General features: G+C 38.3%; 1 protein-coding gene across 1 annotated transcript; it reads left to right on the forward strand.

Annotated features, from left to right (window-relative positions):
• Positions 1-1,660: 1,660 nt before the first annotated feature.
• Positions 1,661-24,839, forward strand: AP3S1 (adaptor-related protein complex 3, sigma 1 subunit; the record flags this gene model as incomplete). The annotated part of the gene is made up of 5 exons (XM_010159929.1): positions 1,661-1,752; positions 4,559-4,670; positions 10,675-10,746; positions 14,881-14,988; positions 24,236-24,839. Coding segments are annotated over 5 exons (513 nt in total), but the record flags the coding sequence as incomplete, so codon positions are not given.
• Between the last annotated feature and the right edge of the window lie 252 nt (positions 24,840-25,091).

Raw genomic sequence — 25,091 nt, forward strand, 5'->3', positions numbered from 1 at the left:
TCTCTTTGCTGCTACCACAGAAAATACCGGGAAGTTAACTGCAGCGGCGTGAGGCCGGCGCCATCTAAGGAACACAGACTGTAGAAGCAGAGGAACCCGCACTTTCTTGTTCTGTCTTTGAGAAGAGTTTGCTTCCGCTGGAGCTTTTTTGCTTACGTCACTGTGGAATCTAGAGGTTGTTGGTAAAACAGTGCAAGAATTTAAGGTGATGGATGCAGAACACACTGATACCAGACTTTGTTTGCTTAGCAGTCAGGCACTGCACTGTTTCAGCTGAATTGTAAGATACGTGCACCAGTTTTGCGTAGAGTGTGTGTTCATATAATGGTTTAAAATGCTGACGTCCATGCTGGAACAGGGACGGGGGGCTATCTGTGCTTGCAGAAAGCAATCTATTGCTACAGAAAGCAATGTCGGATTTTAGGAACTGCATTTAAATTTTTTGACTGTGGAAGTATAGAATCAGAGAATGGTTTGGGTTGGAAGGGACCTTAAAGATCATCTAGTTCCAACCCCCTGCCATGGGCAGGGACCCCTTCCACGAGACCAGGTTGCTCCAAGCCTCATCCAGCCTGGCCTTGGACACTTCCAGGGATGGGGCATCCACATCTTCTCGGGGCAACCTGTGCCAGTGCCTCCCCACCCTCTCCATGAAGAACTGCTTCCTGATATCTAATCTAAACCTCCCCACTTTCAGTTTAAACCCGTTACCCCTTGTCCTGTCACTACAGGCCCTTGTAAAAAGTCCCCCCCAGCTTCGTTATAGCCCCTTCAGGTACTGGAAGGGGCAATAAGGCCTCCCCGGAGCCTTCTCTTCTCCAGGCTGAACAAGCCCAACTCTCTCAGCCTGTCCCCATAGCAGAGGGGCTCCAGCCCTCGGAACGTCTTTGTGGCCTCCTCTGGACTTGCTCCAAGTGGTCAATATCCTTCTGATGTTGAGGGCTCCACAGCTGGATGCAGCACTCCAGGGGGGGTCTCACCAGAGCAGAGTACAGGGGCAGAATCCCCTCCCTCGACCTGCTGGCAAGTATACAGACTTGTTCAAAATCAGTCCGCTCTTACAGAAGGGTAGCAGAAGCAAGTGTGGGGGAATTGTCGCGTCGCAGTGGGGACTCAAGAAAAGTGGAGCAAATTCAGACTCGGAAGTGCTGTGTCTGATCTGCTGGAAGGAAAGCTAATGGCTTAGAAGAACCTGCTGCTCATGATGCTGTTGTATTCTAAGCCATTTATGAAAGAGTTAAGCATTGTGAGATTTTTAGCTTCCACACCCTCTTCAAGGTTTTTGGACTTTCAAAGTACGTCTGTAGCTGTTCAGGCTATGGGGGACGTAAAAAGTTGAGAACACTTGGGAAGGCTTCCTGTTCAGTTGAAGAAACATTTTTAGATTATAATTTACAAACAAGTTTCCTAAAAACAATCACTTTCTTCAAAGTGGTTTCCCAGTAATGTGTTCTGCTACAGCTTAACTTGTAAAAAGGTCTTTTTGTGTTGAAATGACAAAAACAGTATACAGCTTGTTAATTGGCAGATTTAAAGCTTCTAAAGAACTAGATATTTTGAGTGTGCTGGTATAGTATGTGTTGTGTTTATTAGCCGTGTGTGCTGTGCATTGCAATTTAATCCATTTTAGCTTGATGGCAAAATTTGTTTTCTTTCACAGAGTGAAGATACACAGCAACAAATTATCAGAGAAACTTTCCATTTAGTATCGAAGCGCGATGAAAACGTCTGTAATTTCCTAGAAGGAGGACTGTAAGTGTTAAGTTTGAAATAAATGCCCAATACTTACTGACTAGAAAATGTTATTGTATTGTAATGTAAATACCATGTCACTTGAGGTATTTTAACTCACAGAGAATACCGTGTTGCACCAGGTTTACGTATTGTTTACTAACTGAAGCATGCATAAGTATATAGATGTGTCAAAGTTGCCTTTTATTTAGGCAATAGAACTACTTTTTTCTAGTGTTGTAACCAACAGTGCTGTATCTAGTGCTATAATTGTTTCAGGCACAAGATGGCGAGGAAACAGGGGGATGATACCTAACCAGCTTCCCTGTAATCAAGCTAAAGGTTTCTGGTCCCGTTTGAAGAGGCATTGACATTTTCCATGCCCATGGAGAAAATATTTTGTGGCTGGTGCTTTGGCTTAAGCTTTTAATGTTTGAGTGGACACTCTGTAATGGTAGGATTCCCCAGGCTTTTTATCAGGCTTACTCTATGAATTAGGAAGAAAAAAAAAGAAGTTTTAACTGTGCTAACTAATGCAGTTTCAAACAAGATTTTTTTTTGTTAGTATGGCTAAAGCAAGGTAGAAGGAAAGCCAGACTTACATCTTCTGTCTCGAGAAGACGCACACAAAACATTCTTTCTTGAATCATCTCGTTTGTTTTTTTTCAATATGGTCTTGCTTTAGCTGAAAAGAATAAATTCTGAAATGGAAAAGTGTGTAATTTTGAGACGTTAGTTATCAGGAGTAAATCGTTACAAAGCCACCTTCTAGGAAAAGGGGTCATAATTGGTGGAGTAAGCTCATGGTTTTCAGTCTGAAGACAGAGATTGTCATGGCTTGTTAAATACTGTTATTATGGAAATACCTGATTACTGAAGGTTAGTATGTTAACACCTGAGTTTTCTGTGTCTAGAGTCAGTTAAATGCTTAGCTGTACCGTGTCAGCTGTGATGTCTTTCACCTCATCAAGATGATTCCTCAGTTTTTAATTTTATTACTTCTTAAACTAAAATAATTCTCCTCCAACTGGTGATCCTGTTGTTAGGTTCTTGGGGATGATTTCAAGCTGGAAACATGCTGGCTTGAATTCTGTAAGTGAAAGACAGAAGCCATTTGCAGCCTTTTAAAAAAATAACAGCTGTGCAACAGGAAGACTAAGACAGAGAACATGATTCTGGCTCTCCTCCTACTGCTCAATCCCAGAGTTACCATTTCAATGTATTTTTTAGATTGTGTGGGGTTTTTTTTCCTTTTTTTTTCTTTCCAGGACAGGGATCATAGAATCATAGTATGGTTTGGGTTGGAAGGGACCTTAAGGATCATCCAGTTCCAACCCCCCTGCCATGGGCAGGGACACCTTCCACTAGACCAGGTTGCTCCAAGCCTCATCCAGCCTGGCCTTGGACACTTCCAGGGATGGGGCATCCACAGCTTCTCTGGGCAACCTGTCCCAGTGCCTCCTCACCCTCTCTGTGAAGAATTTCTTCCTGATATCCAATCTAAACCTCCCCACTTTCAATTTAAACCCGTTACCCCTTGTTCTGTCACTACAGGCCCTTGTAAAAAGTCCCCTCCAGCTTCCTTATAGTTTAGAGTTTACCCAAAGGCCTCAACAGTTTATATATGATAACTCTGTTTACTGAAGTGTTTGAAAGAATTGGGTAAATAAAGCACAAAAGAGGAAACTTGAATTGCCATTCCTGTCCACTTTCACATTTGTTTGTCATATTTTTGTCTGATACTTCTTAAACATAGTTCCTCCTCTTCAGGAATAAAGGGCTCCCTCTCCCTCCACCCAAGCATTAATGCAAAGCCATGTTCTTAAGCAAAAGTGACCTAAAAGATTTCTTGTTCTTACTATTTATTTTCATATTCGCTCTCAGAAATTCTTACAGAATTTTTTCAGGCAGAAACTAAAGGCATGAGTTATGATACACTTAACAGGTAATTAATTTCTGGTACAGAATTAAGGGGGAATTATGATGTTCTTAGCCTTGTAGGTTCAGGCTACAAAATATTTAAATTTTTGTTTGAGTGGGCCTCCTGCTGCTCAAAGCAAATGTCAGTGATCTGAAGAGCATCTCTTCTTACGATTTATTTACCTTCTTTGAGAAGGCTACAGCAGAAGAGTGGAAGGAAATACCTGTTTAGACCTCTTCCTCTCTTGCTCAGTAACTTGATGATTAGCGAGTCCATGAAAATTTAATTGCCTCTGTGACTTTAACATCACATCACAGACTGTTGGTTGTAGCACAGTCTTATTTCCCAAGGTATCACACATTTTGTAGCACAAGAGGGTTACGTGTTCTTGGTTATTAAGTAGACCATAAACCCAATTTAAGTCTTTTTCTCTGTAATCCAAATGACAGTCTTCACTGTAGTTTTCTTTTTCTGTTGATGCTTCTCTGAGAAGTACAGGGAAGGATTCATAGGCATACATACGCTCTGTTAATCTCTAAAGCAGATTAATCCCTGTACACTGCCCACTAGTGTGTAATGGAATTACCATTAATACCCATTTTTTGCTGAAACTGCATGATCTGTTTGAATTGATTTTGATAAAAAGGTGGGTATGTTGATGTGATTATTATCTGTCTGGGTAACAGTAACTGCGCTTGGGTGGTAAATACAATGTCGGCTGTCTTCGTACTTAGTGTTCTCCCACTGTAATTATATCACAAAATAAAAATTGTGATAAGAGTTGGATTTGGGACAGTTCCAGCCCTCCATTAGCAATAGGCCTCCTGTTAACTGGAATAACTGTGGGGATTTGCCCAGCTTATCCCGAGATGCTGGCTAAGCTTTCCTGTTTTCTTTGTTGTTCAGATTGATAGGTGGATCTGATAACAAACTAATTTACCGACACTATGCCACCCTGTATTTTGTCTTCTGTGTGGATTCTTCAGAAAGTGAGCTTGGCATTTTAGACCTCATACAAGTAAGTTGTTTTTTTTTTTTTTCCTCCTTTGTTTTTTTTAATAAGTGGAGTTCTACTTCCCAGCTACAGAATTTCAGTGTTTAGCAGTGCAGCTTTTCAAGGCCTTGATTTGACTGCAGGTAGAAATGGCACAGTTCAAACATTCTCTGGACAGGTTTAGATGATGAGCACCTTGACACATGAAGCTCTAGTGTGCATATGGATTCACTACAAATATGTAAGGGATTAACACATCCAAAACCTCCTTGGATGAAACTTTTGTTGTGTCTTATGAGCCTTTGGTCAGATAGGCCACAGAAAATGAGTGCCAGTGCTGCTCTAGGGATGTGTTCTGCACCGGGAGTGGGGTGGGTGGGGAGAAGTGAGGAGAAAGAGAGCCTTTACTGGTTCTTTCTGGATCTCAGTAAGAAAGGCTCAACAACAAAATGGCTTAATAAGTTAACTGTTTAATAAAACAGAGTTAAGAGGAGGAATTTAGGTAGTAAATCTTCAGATGCTGGGCATCCTGTGTTCATTCAGCATCCAATGGAGCCAGGTGGATTTTCCCATGGCGTGTTGCACAGAGCAGATCCTGTCCACAGAGCAAAGCTTTCCCTTTTTTGGACCTTTAATCTATTATGTAATTTCCTCACAATAAAACAACTCTGTTCCAAAAGGATATTCTCATGAGAACTTCGCGCTGCACTTTGAGGTACAGGTAAGGCCATGCTGGTGGTGTAATCACCTGTACCAAATGGGAGCTGCCTGCAGGCTCCTCTGTTAGAGTGGGCTGGCTTTATCCTGTAGCCAAAGAATTTGCAGCCCAACACAGGCCTTTCCCTAATTGGTTAAGTGTTATGTCAGTCACTCACTCCTAAATGTGCAACGGTCTCTTGGCCAGGATCAACACATTCACTCCTTGATCCACCTACAGTTTACCTTTCCCAAAGCCATCATGTTACCGATGATGTTATTAAGATACAAGCTTCTCAAGCACAGTAGAGCAGACTGTTCAAGATCACTAACTCCCCGAATGCAATGTTTTCTGTAAGACTCCCAGTACAGCCTGTATGATCCAAACTGTTAAATGGACTAGATGATCCTACAGGTCTTTTCCAATCTGGGCAATTCTATGATTCTGTGCATCATCTCAGCAACGAAAGTCGTCTCTGGTAATACGCTCATGTCAGGAGAACTCAGACGACACCGGTGGTTTTTCAACTTGAAATTTGCACATAAACAATTCAGCTGATGATTGGTGGTGTAGTCAGATGTGGCAAAATACATGAAGGGATGAATCTCATTGCAAAAAATTGGTCTCATACATATATATATATATATAATTCACTTACTATTAAGACTTCCAAAAGCTTGCACATTAAAAGAATTGATTTATTACGTAAGTAAAATCTGTGATGTTCTGAGACATGGGCCTATGATTGATTGATTATTTTACTATTCATCTATTGATGATTTTACTGCAGAAAACACTGTGAGCCTTAAAAGCCTCACAACTACCTGCAGACCTTTCTATTAGTCACCTGTTAGTGTTCAGAACAGCTCTTCAGTGTTTATTGCTCTTCTGGACAGTAGATCCAAATTGTCTTTTTGAGTGCCTGTGAGGGTGGCAGGGAAGGAAACTTTTTTTTTTTCTAGATTCATGTATTATCTTTGGTCACAGAAACATTCCGCAGTATCTGAACAGTGAGGTATACAATGGCCTTACCTGTTCTTTGCAGTGTGTTGTAGAGAGTATCTTATTTGCTTGTTGCATAGTGTCTTCTTATTTGGAAGTGCTAAAATATTTATGAACTGAGAAGAGGAGCATGTTAATATTTCATGTAACTTAGGGATGTTTTCAGATAAAGTGGATTATAAATATCTTATGGTTAATCAGATAATAAGGATAGGAAAGACTATCTAGGTCAATCAGTCTGACCCGTTACATTTTGCAGGGCCACTATGCAAGTTCAACCAAGATCTTATTCATTACGTTATATTAAAAGTGTCAAATCAGTAGCTTCCAGTTATTTCCAGTTACACAGTGTAATCTAAATTTTACTTCAGGGTGTTCAAGGATAAATCGTTCTAACCTGAGATGCTTTTATGGTAATTAAATAAAAAAGGGAGAAACCTAACGACTGGGATACCTATGCTGGCAGAAAAATTCCTAACTAGTTCTCACTTATCACCATTTATTTCACAGTCGGGTGGAAAGGGCAGGAATTAAGACCAAAAAGAACATTTTGACCTAAATCCTTACTGGTAATGCATTAGGTCTGCTTGAAAGACCTAACGTACTTCTGTTTTGACTGATCAGCAGGGCTTGTACAGTCTTTCTCTTAAATTGTGTTGTCTTGGCATTCTCTATATATGGCTATATGGTCAGACTATCGTGTTCTAAACGAGTTGGAGTCTCAGCAGTCAAAAGCAGTGACGGACTCTCCATGGGCAGGTTGAATTAATCCTATCTTAAGGTTTATCACTGCACTCCAGCCTAGAAAGAAGGATGGGATATTCTAGCTACAACTTACTCCTGTTGGTTTTACTTCATGTTTTTGTACCTGCTTTTGTTAGTGTTTGATGTTATCTAGCATCAGTTGCATTTAATTGATAGGTGTCCTGATTTTTATGCTAGCCTGACTATCTTCCCAGTCTTAATACATGTTTTATTCCCTTGTTGTCCTATTTGCCTAATTAAAAAATGAGGTCTTCATGGTAAAGGTGATGTTTTAGGTTTTGATACTCTGAGTATAGGGAGCTGCAAGCTTGTGTATATCAAATAACAGGTTGGTATTTTGGTTCCTTTACTGTACTTTCCAGTTATGTATCTGGCTGTATTTAAAGTATATTTACCACAAAGGAAGGGCGTGGGGGTTTTGCTTTTTAATTTTATTTTATTTTTTACTTTCTTTTTTTCTGTTTACTTGCGTGGAGACGCACATGGGTTTTTCTCTGAAAGGTGAAAGATAATTATTTCAAAAGTGAAGCACAAGGGGGAGCTCGTAATTCATTGTGCGTGCATGATTTTTTTTTCTGTTTGACTCATTTATTTGTTTCTTTTCCAATAACATCGCAACGTGCCTTTGAACTGATGTGTGCTGTGTGTGTCCCGAAACAATTGGTGTGTTTTTTCTTACGGTTATTTTGATCTGTGTGTCTGCAGCATCCGAAGTGCTTAAATCCTAGCACTGCTTGCCATAGTGTGCAACTCATTTGACTCTCAACTAAAATGATGGTGAAAGTGGCTCTAATTTTATTTACCATATAGGTTATTTGAAGGTGTCTTAGAATAGGTCAAGGAATGTTCATGTAAAAAAAAAAATCAATCTAGTTCACCTTGCAGACTAATGCTTTAAAGATTAGTTATTTGTGGTAGATGTGTATCTTGTCAGTGCTGGTGTTACGCTGAGCAAACTGTCCACTGTGAATGGAGGATTGAGGAAGTTTCCAAGAGGAATCCTTAGCAGGTGACAAACTCGCCCAAGAAATCGGTGCCAGCTGATTTCCCTTGCATTAAAAACCGTTGGGTGTGCATTACCGGTCAGAGATCTGTGAGTTTGCTCTGTGTGTGGTGTTGTTGCTGTGTACTGGGTAAAGGTTTGACAGTGAGTAACTGTGACTCCGGTGGTGTTACAGGAGAAGCCTTGGTTACTGAAAGAAGGTCACAGAAATGAACCTTCTGCGTTGTTGATGTGTGGGCATACATACTACTACTAAATACACGCATCTCTGGGGGTCTTTCTTGAGGATTTCTGAGCTGTTTGTATTTTTAACATGTTCCTTTGTTTTCCAAGGAACTAGGTGGAGGTTGGAGTATCTTAAGTTCATGTGCAAACATGGTGATGTATATGAGGAATATTTTATTTTCTTTCTAGTGTCAAACTGTTAGCTCTTGTAACTAAAACCTTTGGATAAAGGTGACGTTTACACTCCATTTCCAATCTTCTTCCTGCAGCTAATATCAACCACCATTGTCCTTGTAACTGCATTCTGCTAAGGTACAAGGAAAGTAAGAGAATATCTCTGGTCTTTTCTCTTGCTACACATAGTTGTGAACTGTGTAGTTTGTTCTGCTTAACACAGAAGTTTTTTTGTTTGCTCTCATCCCGTCTTAATAGAAGATTGTTATTATTACGACAAATTAACAACTGCCTGAAGAAAACAAAAAGATCTGCTTCGCTTAGATTCTGTATCATTTAACAGAAGCATGTTAATTTACTTAGTTAACTGTTCTCAGTGAACCTTACTGTCTTGAGTCTGCCTGTGAGAATGCTCTCTATTCTGCTTTAAGTTATTAATCAATATTTTGTCATTAAAGAATAATCCTTTCTCTAAATGCATGGAACGTCAGTTAGAGGTAGTTTGACTTTAAAATGGAGATTGATAATAGTAGTAATAGCAACTGCGGAGTGTGATCCTCTTCTCTTTTATAGCATAAGCAGGATCTGTGACTAGGGGTTTAGATGCAAAACTAATCTTTCTTGACATGCAAGGTAGGGTAGACAGCTGGAAATGGCTGCTGTATAATAGACCTGTTTACTGGGTCTGTAGATATAAATATGTATTTATAGAATCAGGCCTCTTAGTCACTTTATTTTTGCCATCAGAATCTGGCTTCTCTTTCCTATTTCTCAGGGCCTAGGCAGTTTGGAAATCTGGTTCCTTTCAAAGACTAAGGTGGGATTAATAAACCATGTTGAAAAGAGAGAATCAAAAGCAGGTGTTTAACTTTTTCCATATTGCTGTTTTAAGGTTTGAGTTTAGAATTGGGGAAAAAACCCCAAACAAAACAAAACGACAAAAACCAAAAACAACAACAAAAAACCCAACCAACCAAAAAACCAGTGACAACTTAATAAATAGTATTAAACACATACTGTGACAAAACAGCCTTGAAACATAAAACTGAGGTTTAAATTTCCCACGAGTTGCATCGTATTTACTAGTCATTAATAAATGATTCATGAATTCTTACAGAAATGCTTTTTAGTTTTGAGGACCCTAGGCTCTCAAACTCAAGCATGTGTTTAACTTAGAGGTCCTGACACATCCCATCTAAGTCAGTAGAGGAGTGATCCCTCGCGTGAAGGGAACTGTGCTTATACCTCCCTAAGGCTGGAGTCTGCCAGCGCTCACCACAGACACGTGGTGGTTGGCATTCAGGAGCTTAGGGAGTGCAAGCAGAGTCACCCTTCCATTATCTGGCCTTGCTGGGGACTGGGATGCTCCTACTGCACCACAGCTGGCTAACGTGGGTACCAGGCAGTCTGACCCAGAGCAGGGTAATGCACTGTCCCTATGTCAGAGATCGATCGTCACTGGCCGGACTTCAGCTGGCTGCTTGGATTTTTCTGCTTTGTACACTTATTTTAGGTCCTGGGGGGTGGGGTTGTTTGCCTGGGTACAAACCGCTGGACTTTCCTAAATTTCTGTGCTGGTATGCCTGATGGGATCAGCAGGTGTGACATTAAGACAGCGTCCCTTTTCCTTGGTCCATCCTGAATTCAGCAGGTCCAAACCAGGTGAAAGCGGCTGTGCTGTTGCTGGAACCTGTAACGCTGACGAACTTGCATGATACTGACAGGTCTACTGCACATGTGTCTCTGTGGCAACGTTAACAGTTCACTGGGAGATGCCTGCGATGTAGTAATTGTGAAAAATAATAACAGTGAAAAAACCTGCCTGATTTTTGCTTAATAATTGGGTTCTAATGGAATGGGAGGGAATACTTCGAGTCACGGCTGGGAAAATTGTAGCATAGATGATGTTACTGCCTTTTTCAAGATGCAACTGCTGTTTAAAACTGTGTGACTTTTAGCTGACTTGTGCTTACAGTTTTGCCCCCTGCAGATAACATGCTGTTGACATAATCATGTTAACGACATAATTTCTATAGATGCTTTTAATGCCTTAAAACCTGACCGGTATCTATTTTCTGTATTTGCTTTTGTTAAACCTCACACCTGATGGAACTATTGAGTTTCTGTTAAAGCTTACCTCTGGCATTTTCTCCTCTTTGCAGGTATTTGTGGAAACACTAGACAAATGCTTTGAAAATGTCTGTGAACTGGATTTGATTTTCCATGTAGACAAGGTACTGTGATGAGCTCCTGCAATATCGTCGAGCAGAATGTTTGGTTCAACTACTCCTTGGTGTTAAACTGTGCAGTGATTCTGTTTCTATTGTCAGTGAAATTTAGACAGTTTCTATCAGCATATTATTTTTTAGACTCGAAAGCTTTGGTAGAACATGTCTTTCTGAGGAAAAATAAAATACTGAGGGAGATCTGCATGGTGTTACTGCACACAGAATGTCAAATTGGAGAAATCAGAATATTCTCAGTGTAGGACTTAGAAGAAGTTATTTCACGAAAACTATTTTGTTTATGGTTGGGTGTTCTGTTACTCAGAAATGAAATTGTTACATGGTTTTCCAGTTAAAGCTGGCGGTTGCCTTTCAGATGCTGTGATTATGTAATTTAAATGCTATGTGGATCTTTCTCTTGTAAATCTCAAACAGATGTTATGTCTTTTTTTCAAACATTTAGAAGCTGTCTTGTTTGGATATTCCCAGATCTCAGGAACAAGTGGGTTGGAGAAATGCTATTACTGTAGTAATCTTGCATTTAAAAGGACAAGGGGACTTGGTGTAATACCTAAAATGCTGAGAATGGAATACACAGAGTTTATTCCTTCAGCTGCATTTTGTGCCACCGTTGCTTTCTGTGCAGTCACATTTCCCCATCTGTGAACATCCTTTTGCCTCAATCAACAGCAAAAGACAATAGGAAAATAATACAAAAATCACTAAAAGCGGACTAATATTAGTAACGTGTTTAGCATCTGTAATAACCATTTGGAAGTGACTCAGTTTCATTCGAAATGAGGAAGTTCTTTTGGAAGAAAGACTTGCCCCTTGGCCAGACACGGCAATGCAGATGACCTTGAGTAGGTGTTTGAACTGATACGGTTCTCATGACCAGTCAAGGATTTCTAGCCGGGCTGGAACACGTTGGCTGTTTCCTCAATGGCAGATTAAAGTACAGAAGAATTTGAGTGGTTTATATGTTGGCTTCTGAGCTTGAAGAACCCAAATACTGCAATCGTTTTGTGACAAGGAGTTTGATCTTTATCCCTTAGCTGCAGAATACTTTGGTGCTATGCCGTCCAAGCTGTTGCTCTGTAGCACATTTCATTCAGTAGCATTCCCTAATATAACTACTCTTTTACACTTTGTAGGAGAAACATCTTTCTAATAAAATGTAGAGAATTTAGGTGCCTCAAAATGTTAAATTTCTTGAATATTTTGTTTTTATTGGATATGAGAAGATATTTTATTCTTGAAAACTATTTGTCAAAGGGCAGCTAAGATTTAAGCGTTTAATTTAATTTACTAAAAAACTGCATGAGAATGCCATTAAATGTTTTAGGTAGAATTTTTAAACTCTGAGAAAAATGTAAAACCTAAATACTAATTAGGTATTTTAGCAAAAGTAACCCATTTTCAAAATGAAAAGTCAGTGAAACCTTCAGTTAATTTTTTTTTTTTTTTAACATGGCATTAACCAGTGCAGTGATTTTTAACTTGAGCGTAAGTCAACGAAAGCAGGAAGTTGAAATCCTGCAGGAATACGAGTTTCCTACCAGCAGTACAGTAGCATTAGTTGTACAGTTGTCACTAATCTGATGTCATCTCCATTTTTCCTCACCCCCGGCCTCCCTCAGCATATATTGGTTTGTAAGACTTACTTTATAACATAAGATAGCATCAAAAATATTTGGTTCGGTCCAGTTTAGGTTCATCAGTATTCTTGTAGATCTGTAAGGAAGAAGAGATACAAAACAGGAAGGTGTATCTGTGAGAATGAAATTACAGCATTAAATCCTCTTTAAAGTGCTGATAAGGTCACTTTGTCAAGAAGCAAAGTATATTGAGTCTTCTGAGTGAGATTACACTAACCTTCTCTTGTCAGATATTTGTGTCCTGGCATGTTAATGGAGTTCAGATGTGCAGCAGGGAAAAATAGCAACTGCTGCTGGATGTTTGGCCCAGGCAGAGTCTTTGTTATAGTGAATGCTTACATGCGGCAGCTATTTGGGGTGAAACATTTCAACTGTTTGTATTTTGAGTGGTCTGGTGTTGAGGATTGGCTAATCGATTTGGAGGACAGCTGACCTGTCTCTTCAGTTCTTGATGGAGTTGTAGAAGGTGCCTTTCTCCTAATCAGCTTGCTAGGGCTGCCTGAAACACAAGAAACACGTTTCTTGTAAAAAATAACATGGCATGTAAAAGAGTTAAAGTGTGTAATCTCAACAGCTGTTGCTTCTTGAGTGACATTTTATGTGGCATTTCTGTAAGGAAACATTTACCTTCATGACACAGCTATCATTTTACAGGACCCAGTGGTGGCTTATAGTAACCTGGAGCCAAGAGAGATGCTTATTCGAGAAGAATACTGGTATTGTACTAGAAATTCATTTGGAGAATGGAATGTAGGTGGGACAGAGATAGTGTTTCTTATGTGCTGCAGCAGATGAGGACTTGTGGTGTCAGGGAGTATAGTTTGTACAGGAGAGAATTGGGCTTCTCTCTTACACATCAGCTGTATTAACAAACAAACTTCCTATAGCAAAACGTTTTCCAGAGGACGAGGTCTATTTCGGTCCTGTACTGATTCCTGTACTGAATCCAGGAGTCTAATCCTTCCTGATAGAAAAGGTGTTGTAGAAAGTTATCATAAGCATCTTTTATAACTAAAATACAAGAATACATTTAGTTAGGGATGTAAGGAAATACTTTTATTTTTCCACAAGTTTTTGGCACCTATTGAAATATCCCTGGGAGTATCATGACCCTTTCCAAGAATTTATTATCTGACCAGAACAGTAAACCCTTCAGAATCAGACTGCAGCTTGAAGACAAGAAAATGTGTTTGCCGAATTTTCCTGGGGGAGTGTTTTCTTGATGCATTCCTTCTCCACATTGATTAAAGCATACATTCATGCTTTTAGATAGAGCACAGAACAGAAGTAGGAAGCATTCCTGATTTTTGTAAAAATGCCTCAAAATTAGTATTGTAAAATGGGTGAAAGTAAGTCTTCAGTAAAGTATTAGTAACATGTTTCAGTGTATTTGCATTGTCAGTGTAGAGTAGACTGATGTTAGATCACCATGTTTTTAGCTTTTTTTTCTGATTGTGAACCTGAAAAGCTTTCAAATTCACCTGGTAACAAGCTTAATATGTTATGAGGGAGATATATATGCCAGGAGTAAGAGAGTGGCTTAGTAAGGATTGTTAAGCTTTCCCATAAGTATTTGATTCTTAAAGTTTGACTCAGCAGCAATAGGCAGAGAGGGAGAGCTGGTTTCAGCCTCTCTAAACACATTTATTACAGGTTTCTTCTAAAATATAGTCATGGTTTATCAGGGAAACAACTTTGGAATTTTGTTTTTGAGCTGTGGCACAAAAGTGGTGTTTTCTTATACTACTATTCTACTTGCAACTCATCTTCAGAATTGTTTGATTTAGGGATTTACTTCTGTGCCTGATCCACAGGGAAATCGGAAGAATATCCAAAATAATAGCAGAATTATGCTTTGAAGTGTCAGACTTTGCAAAGAGTTTATTTCAGAAAACCAATAAAATGTTCCTTGTCTTCAGATTTATAATGGGATCTAAATGTTGTTCATTTACGCATTAACTCTGGATTTTTTGCTAGGAAGTATGTGGAAGCATGCCTTTAGATGAAGAGTCGTTTTTTTTTTACAGGCGTAGTCGAAGTAGCCGTGTCTTGGTACCCCTCTTGGGTGAGCCACCACTGTTGGCTCCAAGCCCAAAGTAGTTTTTACACATCTATTTGTGAGCAATTTGTTTAATCCTTTAGAACCGTCTCCTTAAAGGTATTACTGCTGTCGCTGCTACTTAGTACTTGTCCATAGCTGTTGGGTAGAAAGATGTATGGAAAGACAGATGAATGTGGACATTTGTTCTAGCATGAATAAGCAAAGTGGTATAGCTGATGAGTTCGTCACAGAACTGTAAGCGAAGAAGATACTGGACAAACAAACATCCAGTTATGAGCTTTGTTCCTAAATGGTTTCAAATAACTTGCTAATGTGAATTGACTTACAGAATATGTGTGTTCCTGCATTGAGGAATCTCAGTATCATCGTCCAGATGCATGTAAGATGGATTGTATTCTTGAATTTTCTTCTGGTCTTTTTTAGGTCCATAATATATTGGCCGAAATGGTCATGGGTGGAATGGTTTTGGAGACCAACATGAATGAGATTGTCACGCAGATTGATGCTCAAAATAAACTGGAGAAATCTGAGGTAAGAGTGATGCACTGTGTAGTTTCTAAACTAGAAACGTGGATATAGCAAATGTATGCTATATAATGCTGTTTGTCCTTCGGTAGCAAACTATACAGCTGCTTGCTTGCAATGCTGGGAACGGACAAGGCATCGTTAGGTTAGCATGTTGTGCCTTTCACATAAATAATCATTGCTGAGAGCCGCTGCTGATTAGTTTTTTGCTGTTTGTATCTCATAGCACTGTGTGCCATGGCTACTGAGATACTTCTGTAGTTCTCCAAGTGTCTCTTGCAGAAAACATTTTGTTTCCAGTGTATTTATTATGCTGGACTAGTGACTATGACACTTAAATGAAATTGGATAGGGAGTCGAAGTGTGTAGACAAAGGCTTCGTATTCCTGTCTGCTAGTATGTTTCCAGCACCTGAAAAAAATGGCAGCACATTTAGGTTCACAGTAATAGTGCAACAAGAAATAATAAATTGGACTGGACTAGGTAGAATTTAGGCCCAGTTTTAGACCCTTAAAAGTAAATAGGAATTTTGCCATTTTGGTAATACAAACATTTAATCATCAGTGGAGTAGATTTGAGTAGGAAAATTATATTCTGATTATGCCCGTAACAGTCTGAGCGAGGGTCACTCAACGTAAGCTGTGGGAATACATCTTAAATTCAACAATTGCTGAATTTGTGTTTAGGAAAGAAACTTAGGCTAAGAAAGAATTTTTAGAATTCCTTTAGCTGTAACACAGGATATTACTGTTCCTTTAACATGCTCAGACATTCCTTGTAAGCCAAAATACTACTAGTACATCTTAGCTAAGTCTGTGATCGATTCTTACTGGTGGTAGTAATTCCACAGAAGAATACACCATCTGATTTTTTGCAGCATCGTATTCAACTTCCAAATGAACCTTTGCTTGAACTGGAGACTGTTTCTAAAGTTGGAGTCAGCTGAATAGATTGACATATTGCAGGTGGCACAAATATGAACTAAATGACATTTTAGGAGAAGACCCAGACAACTTCCCAGTTTTAACTTCAGGGCAACAAAAAGAAATTAATTCTTCAGCTTTATTTGTGGTTCAGTGTATATCTACTCCTAATTCTGCAGTCTCACACTGCGCCACCTCGAATCTTTTAAAACATCTAATTGTCCGTTTTGTAAAACTTCCAAACTGAATCCAAGAACAGGACAACACTGTGTGAAAGACAGGAAAAAGATAGGTATGATATGATAGAGTGCATAGCAATATACGTCCAGAAGGATTATGTTGTGGATTATAAAAATGTCCAAAACATTCATTTTAGTATTTTTCTCAAACTCAGAATGACCCATTGGTCATAGAGATGAATATTCGGAGTAATTCCCATAAATTCTGGTAGTATTTGAATAACTTCTGTATACATGTATTATTCTTTATTTGATGGGAAAGTAGCATAGTGTCCCAACCTGCTGAGCAGCGATGTTCTACCTTGTTTTATGCGCACACCAGTTTTACATAAAAGCACTTAATTAAGGTATTTATTCTTCACTATGTGAATTTTGTTACAAAATCAACTGTAGACCAGTCTCTGACTAGTCACTTGAAACACATTGATTCAGTGCAGCCAGCTGCAATACTTGCTGTTTTCCATTATTCATCAGTAAGTCATTCTTTCTGTTTAAGATGCGTTTAGTGTAAAAAATCGGCGTTAGAAGATATAAAAATACAGTTAGAGCTTTGAGCGTATGCAGGGCAAATAGCCTTTATGTTCAGGAATGAATTATAGAAGGTAAAGAAATGTCAGTGATAAATTAAAATAATTGGTGACGGGGATGAAGTAGAACATTTCACAGTCTGCTCACCACAAATGCCTTTTTTTAAATTTTTTTCCCCCTTTGTTTCTTCAGTAACTGATTCTTCTCAAACTTAACAGTTACTGTAATGCTGAGATACTCCACAATATCTGGTAACTATTTTCTCAGATCATGAATCGTTTCTTTCACGTATATCCACAGAAACTTCCTGATTGCTATTTGTTTTCCTTCTGTCTTTTTGATCAAGATTGTAAGTCTTTCAACATGTTTTTCCTGAACATGTATTTTCAAGATAAAAGCAATCCACTTCATATAAATCAAAATCAATAATAATAATATTTTTGGATGCTGGTCACTAAGAAATCAAAACTAGTGAATCTTAATGGTTTTCTTAATTTAAAAAAAAAGTATGTTTTTTAAATTTAGAAATTATCGTTGATACAGTCTGTAGTTCATAGGACTGCCACCTATGCCACAGCACTCGCTTTAGCCTCTGGCTTCTTAGACCTCCATCATAGTTCTTGCATCCATTAAAAAGCTGCTTTAAGGTTGAATTGTCTTTTATAGCTGAAATGATGAAGCTAGTGAAGTGGTAACTAACCTACATTTTCAGAAATAGTTTATATTTTGTGTTATGTCCTCCTGGCTTCCTTTAATATACAGAATTTAGCCGTTTGACATCAGGTATTGGCTTAGGTATTAGGTCTCTAAATAGGCTTTCAGTTAGAATGTAGTGAAGAAGTTTGAATGTGTTTATTAAATTCACAGATATTTGAGCAAAGTTATCAACTCAAAGAATTTGTTAATGCTTTCAACAGAAATAAATTATTTAAACCACTGTGAGGGAGTCCCTAGCTTTGATTTCTGATTCAGCTCTCACACTGCTTGGATGAGCTGCAAAGGAAATGCTAGTTCCACCCTGAGAAATGTTGTCTTAAATGCATTCCCCTACTTCTCAGTTCAGTGTTTTATCTGTGAATGGATTTCTGGTCAATCCTCCTGAAGACAAAGGATCGTTGTGAATAAGGGAGGGAATTTTTGGGAGAGGGGTCATTGGGATTTTATCCGGAGTCTCTGGAAGTTCTGTAGGTAAACCTGGGCTACCTCTTCTCTATTTGGAGTGTTCAACAGCATGTGATTTAGACTTTTAAGCTGGACCTCATTTTCTCCGAACCTCCTGATCTTTTCTAGCTCTTTCCATTCTTCTCTCTTACAGACCTTTATCTTTCAGTCTCCCAGACAGGACAGGTAGACAAAGGTATTGCTGACTTTTAGAAAAAATGTACTTTTAACAAAAAGGGAAAGCAAAATGATGTCAAAGGCAATAAATTATGTAGGCCAGACTCAAAAATTATGTGTAAAAATACCCATGCTAGTCCTTGTAGCCTACTTTTTGTGCTAGTTTCTTCTTGTAGTTCCCTCATCTTTTTATTGGCTATAGTGTATTTTACTAGCTTTCCATTGACATCATATTTTTTATTTTATTTCTCTTCCTGCATTTTGGAATTTAACTTTTCTTTGTATCATTGTTTAAGAAACAAAGGAATATGAACTTGTATGAGTATTAACCAAAAAAACTGCAAAACTAATCTGAATAAAAATTGAACACACAGATAACAAAATGTGATGTGATGACATAATGAAAACAGTTTCCTTATTGGGAGAATTTTGAACCTGATAATCTAAAATGGGCAATATGAACTCTCTTGCTTCACCATTTCGTATTTCTAAATGAAAACAAAGGACTTCTACCTGCTTGCGAAGAGAAGATTCAGAATAAGTTTCAGGTGAACAAAACTTTACAAAAAACCCCACCAAAACCAACAGACTCAAGTAGTTTTGCACAAACGGAATAAAATTATCAGTGCAATTTGTAAAGATGATGTAGAAAATGCCAAAGCTGATCTTTCAACCTTAAGTATATCCAACATAAAATGAGAAGGGCCATCAGCATGTACTCATCTTCTTGTGTACGTTTGCTGCCCTTGCGATCCGAATCACTGGACATGGCTTAAAGATATCCTGGTAGCTGAGGTCACTGTGCATGGATTTCAACAAGAAATTGAAAAAGGAGGAGGAAAATGTACGTTTGAAGTTCAGTTTATGGTCACTGTCCCCCATCATTTGCTGTTTGAAACGTTTAGTTCAGCTCAGTAGTTGGGATGTCAATCAGTGTTAACTGCAGCATTTCAAAATTCATTTCCACTCATTTTAAGTATCTGTGTATTCAAACTGCAGGTATTTTAAATAGCTGGAATCTTAAGCAGATGAAGTTTATTTAATTTATGAATAGCTTTGTTCTTTTTACATTATTCTTATAGGATAAAGTAATATAATACCTTCAAGATTTAAGAAACATAATTCTGTAATTGGATTTATTAACATTAAGTTGTAAAGCATCAGCTAAAAATATTTGGGTAGTATGAAACGTTTTACCTAAATTTGAAGTATGCTGTAGCACGTGAAGAAAATCAAGCAAATGACCTTCCTCTGCCTAATATGTCAACACTTGTAACATATAATCTCTATTTCATTGTAACAGTAGGGAGCTTGATTTCAGTTTTTGTTTTATTTGTGCAAAGATACTTTTATTTTTCTCTGTTCTGCTCACACATATTGTGTTTTTATTTTTGGGTCTGGCAATGAAAAACAAACAAACAAATAATTAATCATTCCCATCCATTACTCTCTTTGTGATTCAAGTGCTTAAAATTTCTAAGAGTATGTCTTAAGTCTTCTTATCTGTTTGGCCTCATTTTGATATACTTGCAGACTTCATTTTGTTTTTTCTCTAATTATGTTCATTTATTTAACTTCATAAGCAGGGGACATGATCATTCCTTTATATTATGTATTGCATCCTCTCATGGTTTCATAACCCTGCTGCTTTGAAGTCATACTTGTTCTGGAAAGAGAAGCATTGGTATGAAACACCAGCAGCAGAGAGGTCCTAGTACCTCTCAGATATTTGGAAAGGTTGGCTTATTTTGCAAACATTAGCCTTCATTATTTTGTTTTCCAGTAGGCTGTCTATTTTTATATGCTTATGTTAGTGATAGCAAGCTCTGTGTAGAGTTGTTTGGGATGGCGGATTGAATCTTGGGTTTTGCTTAAATTTTTTTTTTTGGTATATGCATATTAACTACGTTTTGTGATGTGCAGTCTTTTTTCCAGATGATCTGAATTTCTTTTTAAAGAGTAAAACGGTGTTTCTGGGATCGCTTTCATATCCAGTTATCAGTGGTGAATTATGAGAAAGGGTGATGATAAGAAGGAAGAAAACTGATTCTGATAGTGATAAATAATGACCTAAATAAACCAGGAGCAGCTCACATTTCTCACTTGATAGGCTAGGACCAATAGCATAAAAGCTCTGATACTAATTGTGTCTATTTCAATCTTTAAAATAGCATTACTGTTTTGTGTCCCTCTTTCACTCCAGAAGTATATGAACATGATTACAGCATTTTTTCAGTAACTGAATCTAAAATTTTAATATACAGCATTTCAGCACTAAAGTACAACCTTCAGTAAAAATGAAACTAAGAATACAAAGCAGCTGTGGCAAAACTCTGGTGTATTGGCTTATTGTAATATCAGCTGTATGCAATTCTGTATTCCTGAAATTTCATTAGTGTGTCTTAAGAAGTTTCATTTTCACTTGCTTACGTCATTTGCTCGCTATGACAGACAACTCATCGTTCACTGCACGTTTAAAGCTTGCTACGTGGTTTTTTGTTGTTTTGTTGTGGTTATTGGTTTTGGGGTTTTTTTTCCCCCAAGTGAAACAGGTTTTTTTTTCTTTGCACCTCACCAACTTACCTGCTGAATTATTTGGTAAAAAAGGCAGTTGAAACTGTTCAGTGTTACAGTGATGGTTCCCTTAAATCAGGTACCTCTATAAAACTCCTTAAAAGCACAATGGGCTGGAAGCACTCCTTGTGTTCGTAAATACAGTTCTATTTCTGTGAAAGAAAAGATAAATAAATGGAAGGACTGCATACTGGTTCACTCTTTGACCACGACACACGCTAAAAAATAATGCTAACACATTTGGGTGTAGTAGCTTTTGAAATCGTGTATGGGTTATGCCACTTTGGGAGTTTAATTTTCAGCCATTTTATCCATCAGACACTTTTTTATGAACTGTTTGCTCTCTCTTAGAAATAGGCATGACTGTATTGTGCTCAGTAGGGTTGACACTTAATTGCAGTAAATAGCATTCTGCTGTGCATTATGTGTACACTGAGTTACAAACCCACGTAATACGGAGCGTTACAGGAGAACGTAATAGTTTGAAAACCCCTTCTCCAGCATATGGTAGTGAAAGACAATCTCGCTGGGAAAAAAAAAAAAAAAAAGTTAATCTGAAATTTGTAGTACTTTCATCCGGGATCTTCGCTGTTCCTCATCCAGAATAGTCCTCATGAAGTGTGACTGTGACTACCGGGGGTGGGGGGGGTGGAAGGGCAATGGTCATGTCAATTTGTGGTATTTTAAATAATTCTCAATTGTGTCTCCATTGTATCCTATGCCATTGGGGCGGGAGGCAGGGACTGTAAGTCTGTGTAAAGAGGATAGCTGCAGGTAGGTAAAAATAATGACCAGTTATACTATAACTTTTATTTGTCCATTAAGAATAATTAACTTTCATTAAATTAGGGTAAGGAATCTCCATCCTAGTCACCTGGAAGGCATCTCTCTTTCGAGTTGCCAGCCATGCCTGTTTGTGTGGACCATGTCCATCACAGTACTTTTCTGGTTTCCCATTGTTTCAGTTAACAAATTGTACAATTCATTGCTTTTGTTACTACTTTATTAGTATTTTCATCTTCTCTATGGAAAACAGTTTACATTGCCCCACTTGTGGTTTTGCTTAAAGAATTTTTCTCTGGTTACTGAATACAGAATTTAAAGGGCAGTACCAAATAAAAAGAAAAGTCATGTATTGTTTTATCCGATAAAACTTCACTGGTAGTTACCTCTTGATTTCAAAGTAGGGTTTCTGAGTTCTCAGATATAAAAGGACAGTGTTGAGCAGCTTCATTATCTTCTGCACTGTTTTTTTTAATAAATAGCAAGAAATTGTGGTGTCTCCTTTAAGATATTGCAGATTTAGGGATGCAGATTTTGGGCACTTGCATTTCTCAGTGCTGCTAATGTTAGGCCCAGATTTTTCCCCTTCGTGAGGGTATTGCAATTGAAACGGCCTCCGAGGTGAACGGCCTGATAGACTTAGTGATGTTAAGGGAAACCAAGGAAAAAGGAGCTTTGAAAATACCTTTTTTGCACCTTTTCGGTTTTATTTAGTCTGAGAACCAATAATTTGGACTATGTCAGGGCCAAAGTGAGAGAAAGTTATTTGGTTGCATTAAAGATTTCCTGAGCTTCCCTCTCTACCCCCACACGCCTCTCCCAACGTTGTCATGTCTCATATGAGTGTTTGGTAGTGGGAATGTTACAACAGATGACTTTCTGTTCCCTGTTCCTGGTACTGGGAGTCTTCTCATGACCAAAATCTAAGGATTTACGATGCTTTAGCCTTTGCACATGGTATAAGAGGGTTAGTTCGGAATCAGAAACTTTGATTGGTTTTATTTTTTCTGTGGGTTATGTTTTTGAAGGGACAACATTAGGCAGGATTTTAAATGGAAATCTTATGTTAATTTGACCGTATGTTTATTTCTTGTAAGAGAGTAGCGAAAGGAAGAAGGTATTTTTTTTGGAAAACCCTCAGAAAGTAGATTTGTTGTCTGAGGAGTACATAGGGAGTCTGTTTCCTTTTGTGCACGAGTGCAGGTGGACACCACGGAAGTCAGGTGTACTCCTCAGTAATAATATCCTGCAATTGCTACGAATTTCAGTGGAAAACAAGAATTTGAAACGGTTATACTTTGGTCAGTAGTCACCTACCAACACTATTTAATAATCAGATATGACACAGACTTTTCCAGAACTTTTTCTTCTTTTGTTTTGTCTTTCTGTATTTCTTGCTCCTCATTATTTTATTTGCAAATGCGCTGGTTTCTTCAGTCTTTGGCACCTTTGTAATGAAAGACCTGCCATTTCTACAGGTTTAGTCTTTTGTTTAACCGGTTCTTAGCCTGTTGCTTTGTTTCTTGTGGGTTGCTCCCTTTTGATGGGCCTGCAAGATGCCACACTCTAAAACTAATAGTTCTGAAAATTGCTTCGTGGTCTTTATTCTTTTTGAGTGTTTTTAATCCTACTTCTAAAATATCAAAATAAAAAGTTAATTATTTTACATACTCACAGAATTTGGAATATGATATATTTTTTTTTTTCCTGCAAATAAGAGCTCGGGTTTTAAAATCCTCCAGCCTTTTCCCCCAGCAAGAACAGAAATTGTGTCTACGCCTTTGTGGCAAGCCTGAAATAAAATCACACAACTAATTCTAAATAAACACAGGGAATCTGAACTTGTGGGAGGAACATTTCTATACTTAAAATGAATTTTACCTTTCCTACACAGCATCAAATATAGTAACAACTTAATTATTGGCCTTTTTTTAAATAGTTCTTAAAATAAGAAGGTTTTGAAGAGGTACTCTTCATCAGAAGGAATAGGGAAGAATCATGTTCTGTATGAAAATGATCTTATTAGCATTTCAGTAATAAAACATAATATGTAAGGGGGCAGATATTGTATCTAAAAGGCAGAACTGAGTCAGTAATGAACTTTTATGTTGTAAAACTTTACACAGAACGTCTCTGGCTTTAAATGAAAAGAGGCTACACATATTTGAGGACTTGAATAAAAAATAGGTACTTCAGTGTTAAATTGGGCATAACCAGGTAACTGTGTGTTGTTCCAGTGTGCCGTGGGCTGCAGATCCGTTAGCATACAATTAGATACGATGGGACAACAGTTTGCTCCAGTCGGTCTATAGGAATGGTCTTCCTGCTTGCTCTTTGTCACCCACAGATGCAAGGTGTTTATCCTTTTCATTTTAGGCTAAGCCACCTTGAAATACCGTATATATGTGTTCATTTAGATAAGTGGTATGGTCCCACGGACGTTCAGTCGCTCGTTGGAGGTCACGTGTTGTGAACCTGTAACCAGCGTTAGTCAACCCTCCACCATGTGAGCTTTTAGAGTAGGTAAGAGTCAGAGGCAGCACACTGGACTTCAAATACCTCGAGGTGGTCTGTTCTGTAACCTACACATTACACACCCTTGGATAAGCCTCCTGTTCCTCCCCCCATGCTTTTCCATCAAGTCGACATTACATGTTTTACCATATAAAAAGGAATGTGTGAACTGTTTTCTCTTTCTGGTTTAATATTTCCAAATAACCCATTTCATTCCAAACACGATTACCATCTGGTCTTTCTAATTGTGTAACCATGGAAATACTTGAGAAGTTAGTTGTCTGTGTATATTGGTAGTGAATCTTCTCGTAACCAACTTTGCCTGACTTGCATTTTTCCTCACTTTATACACAGGCTGGTTTAGCAGGAGCTCCAGCCCGGGCTGTTTCAGCTGTAAAGAATATGAATCTGCCAGAGATCCCAAGAAATATTAATATTGGTGACATCAGTATAAAAGTGCCAAACCTGCCCTCTTTTAAATAACATGGCTACTCCAGGTAAAACAAAGGAAGAGACGTAATAGAGATTTACCGCTTAACTGTTTACTAAATAAACGACGTGTCTGACTTTTACTATTTGCATAAAACCTAAGGTACTGTATAGACATCATTCGAGAAATCAGTGTGTGGAGTTGAACGTTGCTTTTGTCTTGTTTGTGAATTTAAAGGAAAGGGGTAGTTCCCGTGTGATTTCTAAGTTACATTCCTGTGCCCTTGTAAGGCGTGTCACTCTGTCTCGGCTGCTGCAGTGTTTTGGGAAAGCATTTGAGATGTTCCTTACTTTGTATAACCTATAACGCTGACTTGTTTTGTATAATCACTAAGGTCTATAATTAGTGCATTCCTTAACTACTTCTGCTGTTTGTCATGATAATTTGAGACTTAAGTGCAGATGTTGCATGAAAACATTAAACTCTTTGTTTTGTTTAAATAAAATCATAACAAACCGGACTTCTAAATACCTGTTTGTCTGAAATCTACTCTTTGCAATAAATCATGTTATTTCCTATTCACGGAGCCAAGGGACTGTGTACAGGTATGGTTGTGGCGAGCACTGACGGCGTGGTTTCATCCCCGAAGGGGTTACACGGGGGTGTTGCGTTGAACGTATCGGCTCTTCGCATTTCTCACAAAAGCTGGAGGAGAAGCTGCCATCACTGAAGATCTGACAACTCCTGTTTACATGTCGATGTTGAGAAGATACTTACACA

Source organism: Eurypyga helias, unplaced genomic scaffold (genome assembly GCF_000690775.1).
Source record: "Eurypyga helias isolate BGI_N326 unplaced genomic scaffold, ASM69077v1 scaffold41189, whole genome shotgun sequence".
Taxonomy (NCBI): domain Eukaryota; kingdom Metazoa; phylum Chordata; class Aves; order Eurypygiformes; family Eurypygidae; genus Eurypyga; species Eurypyga helias.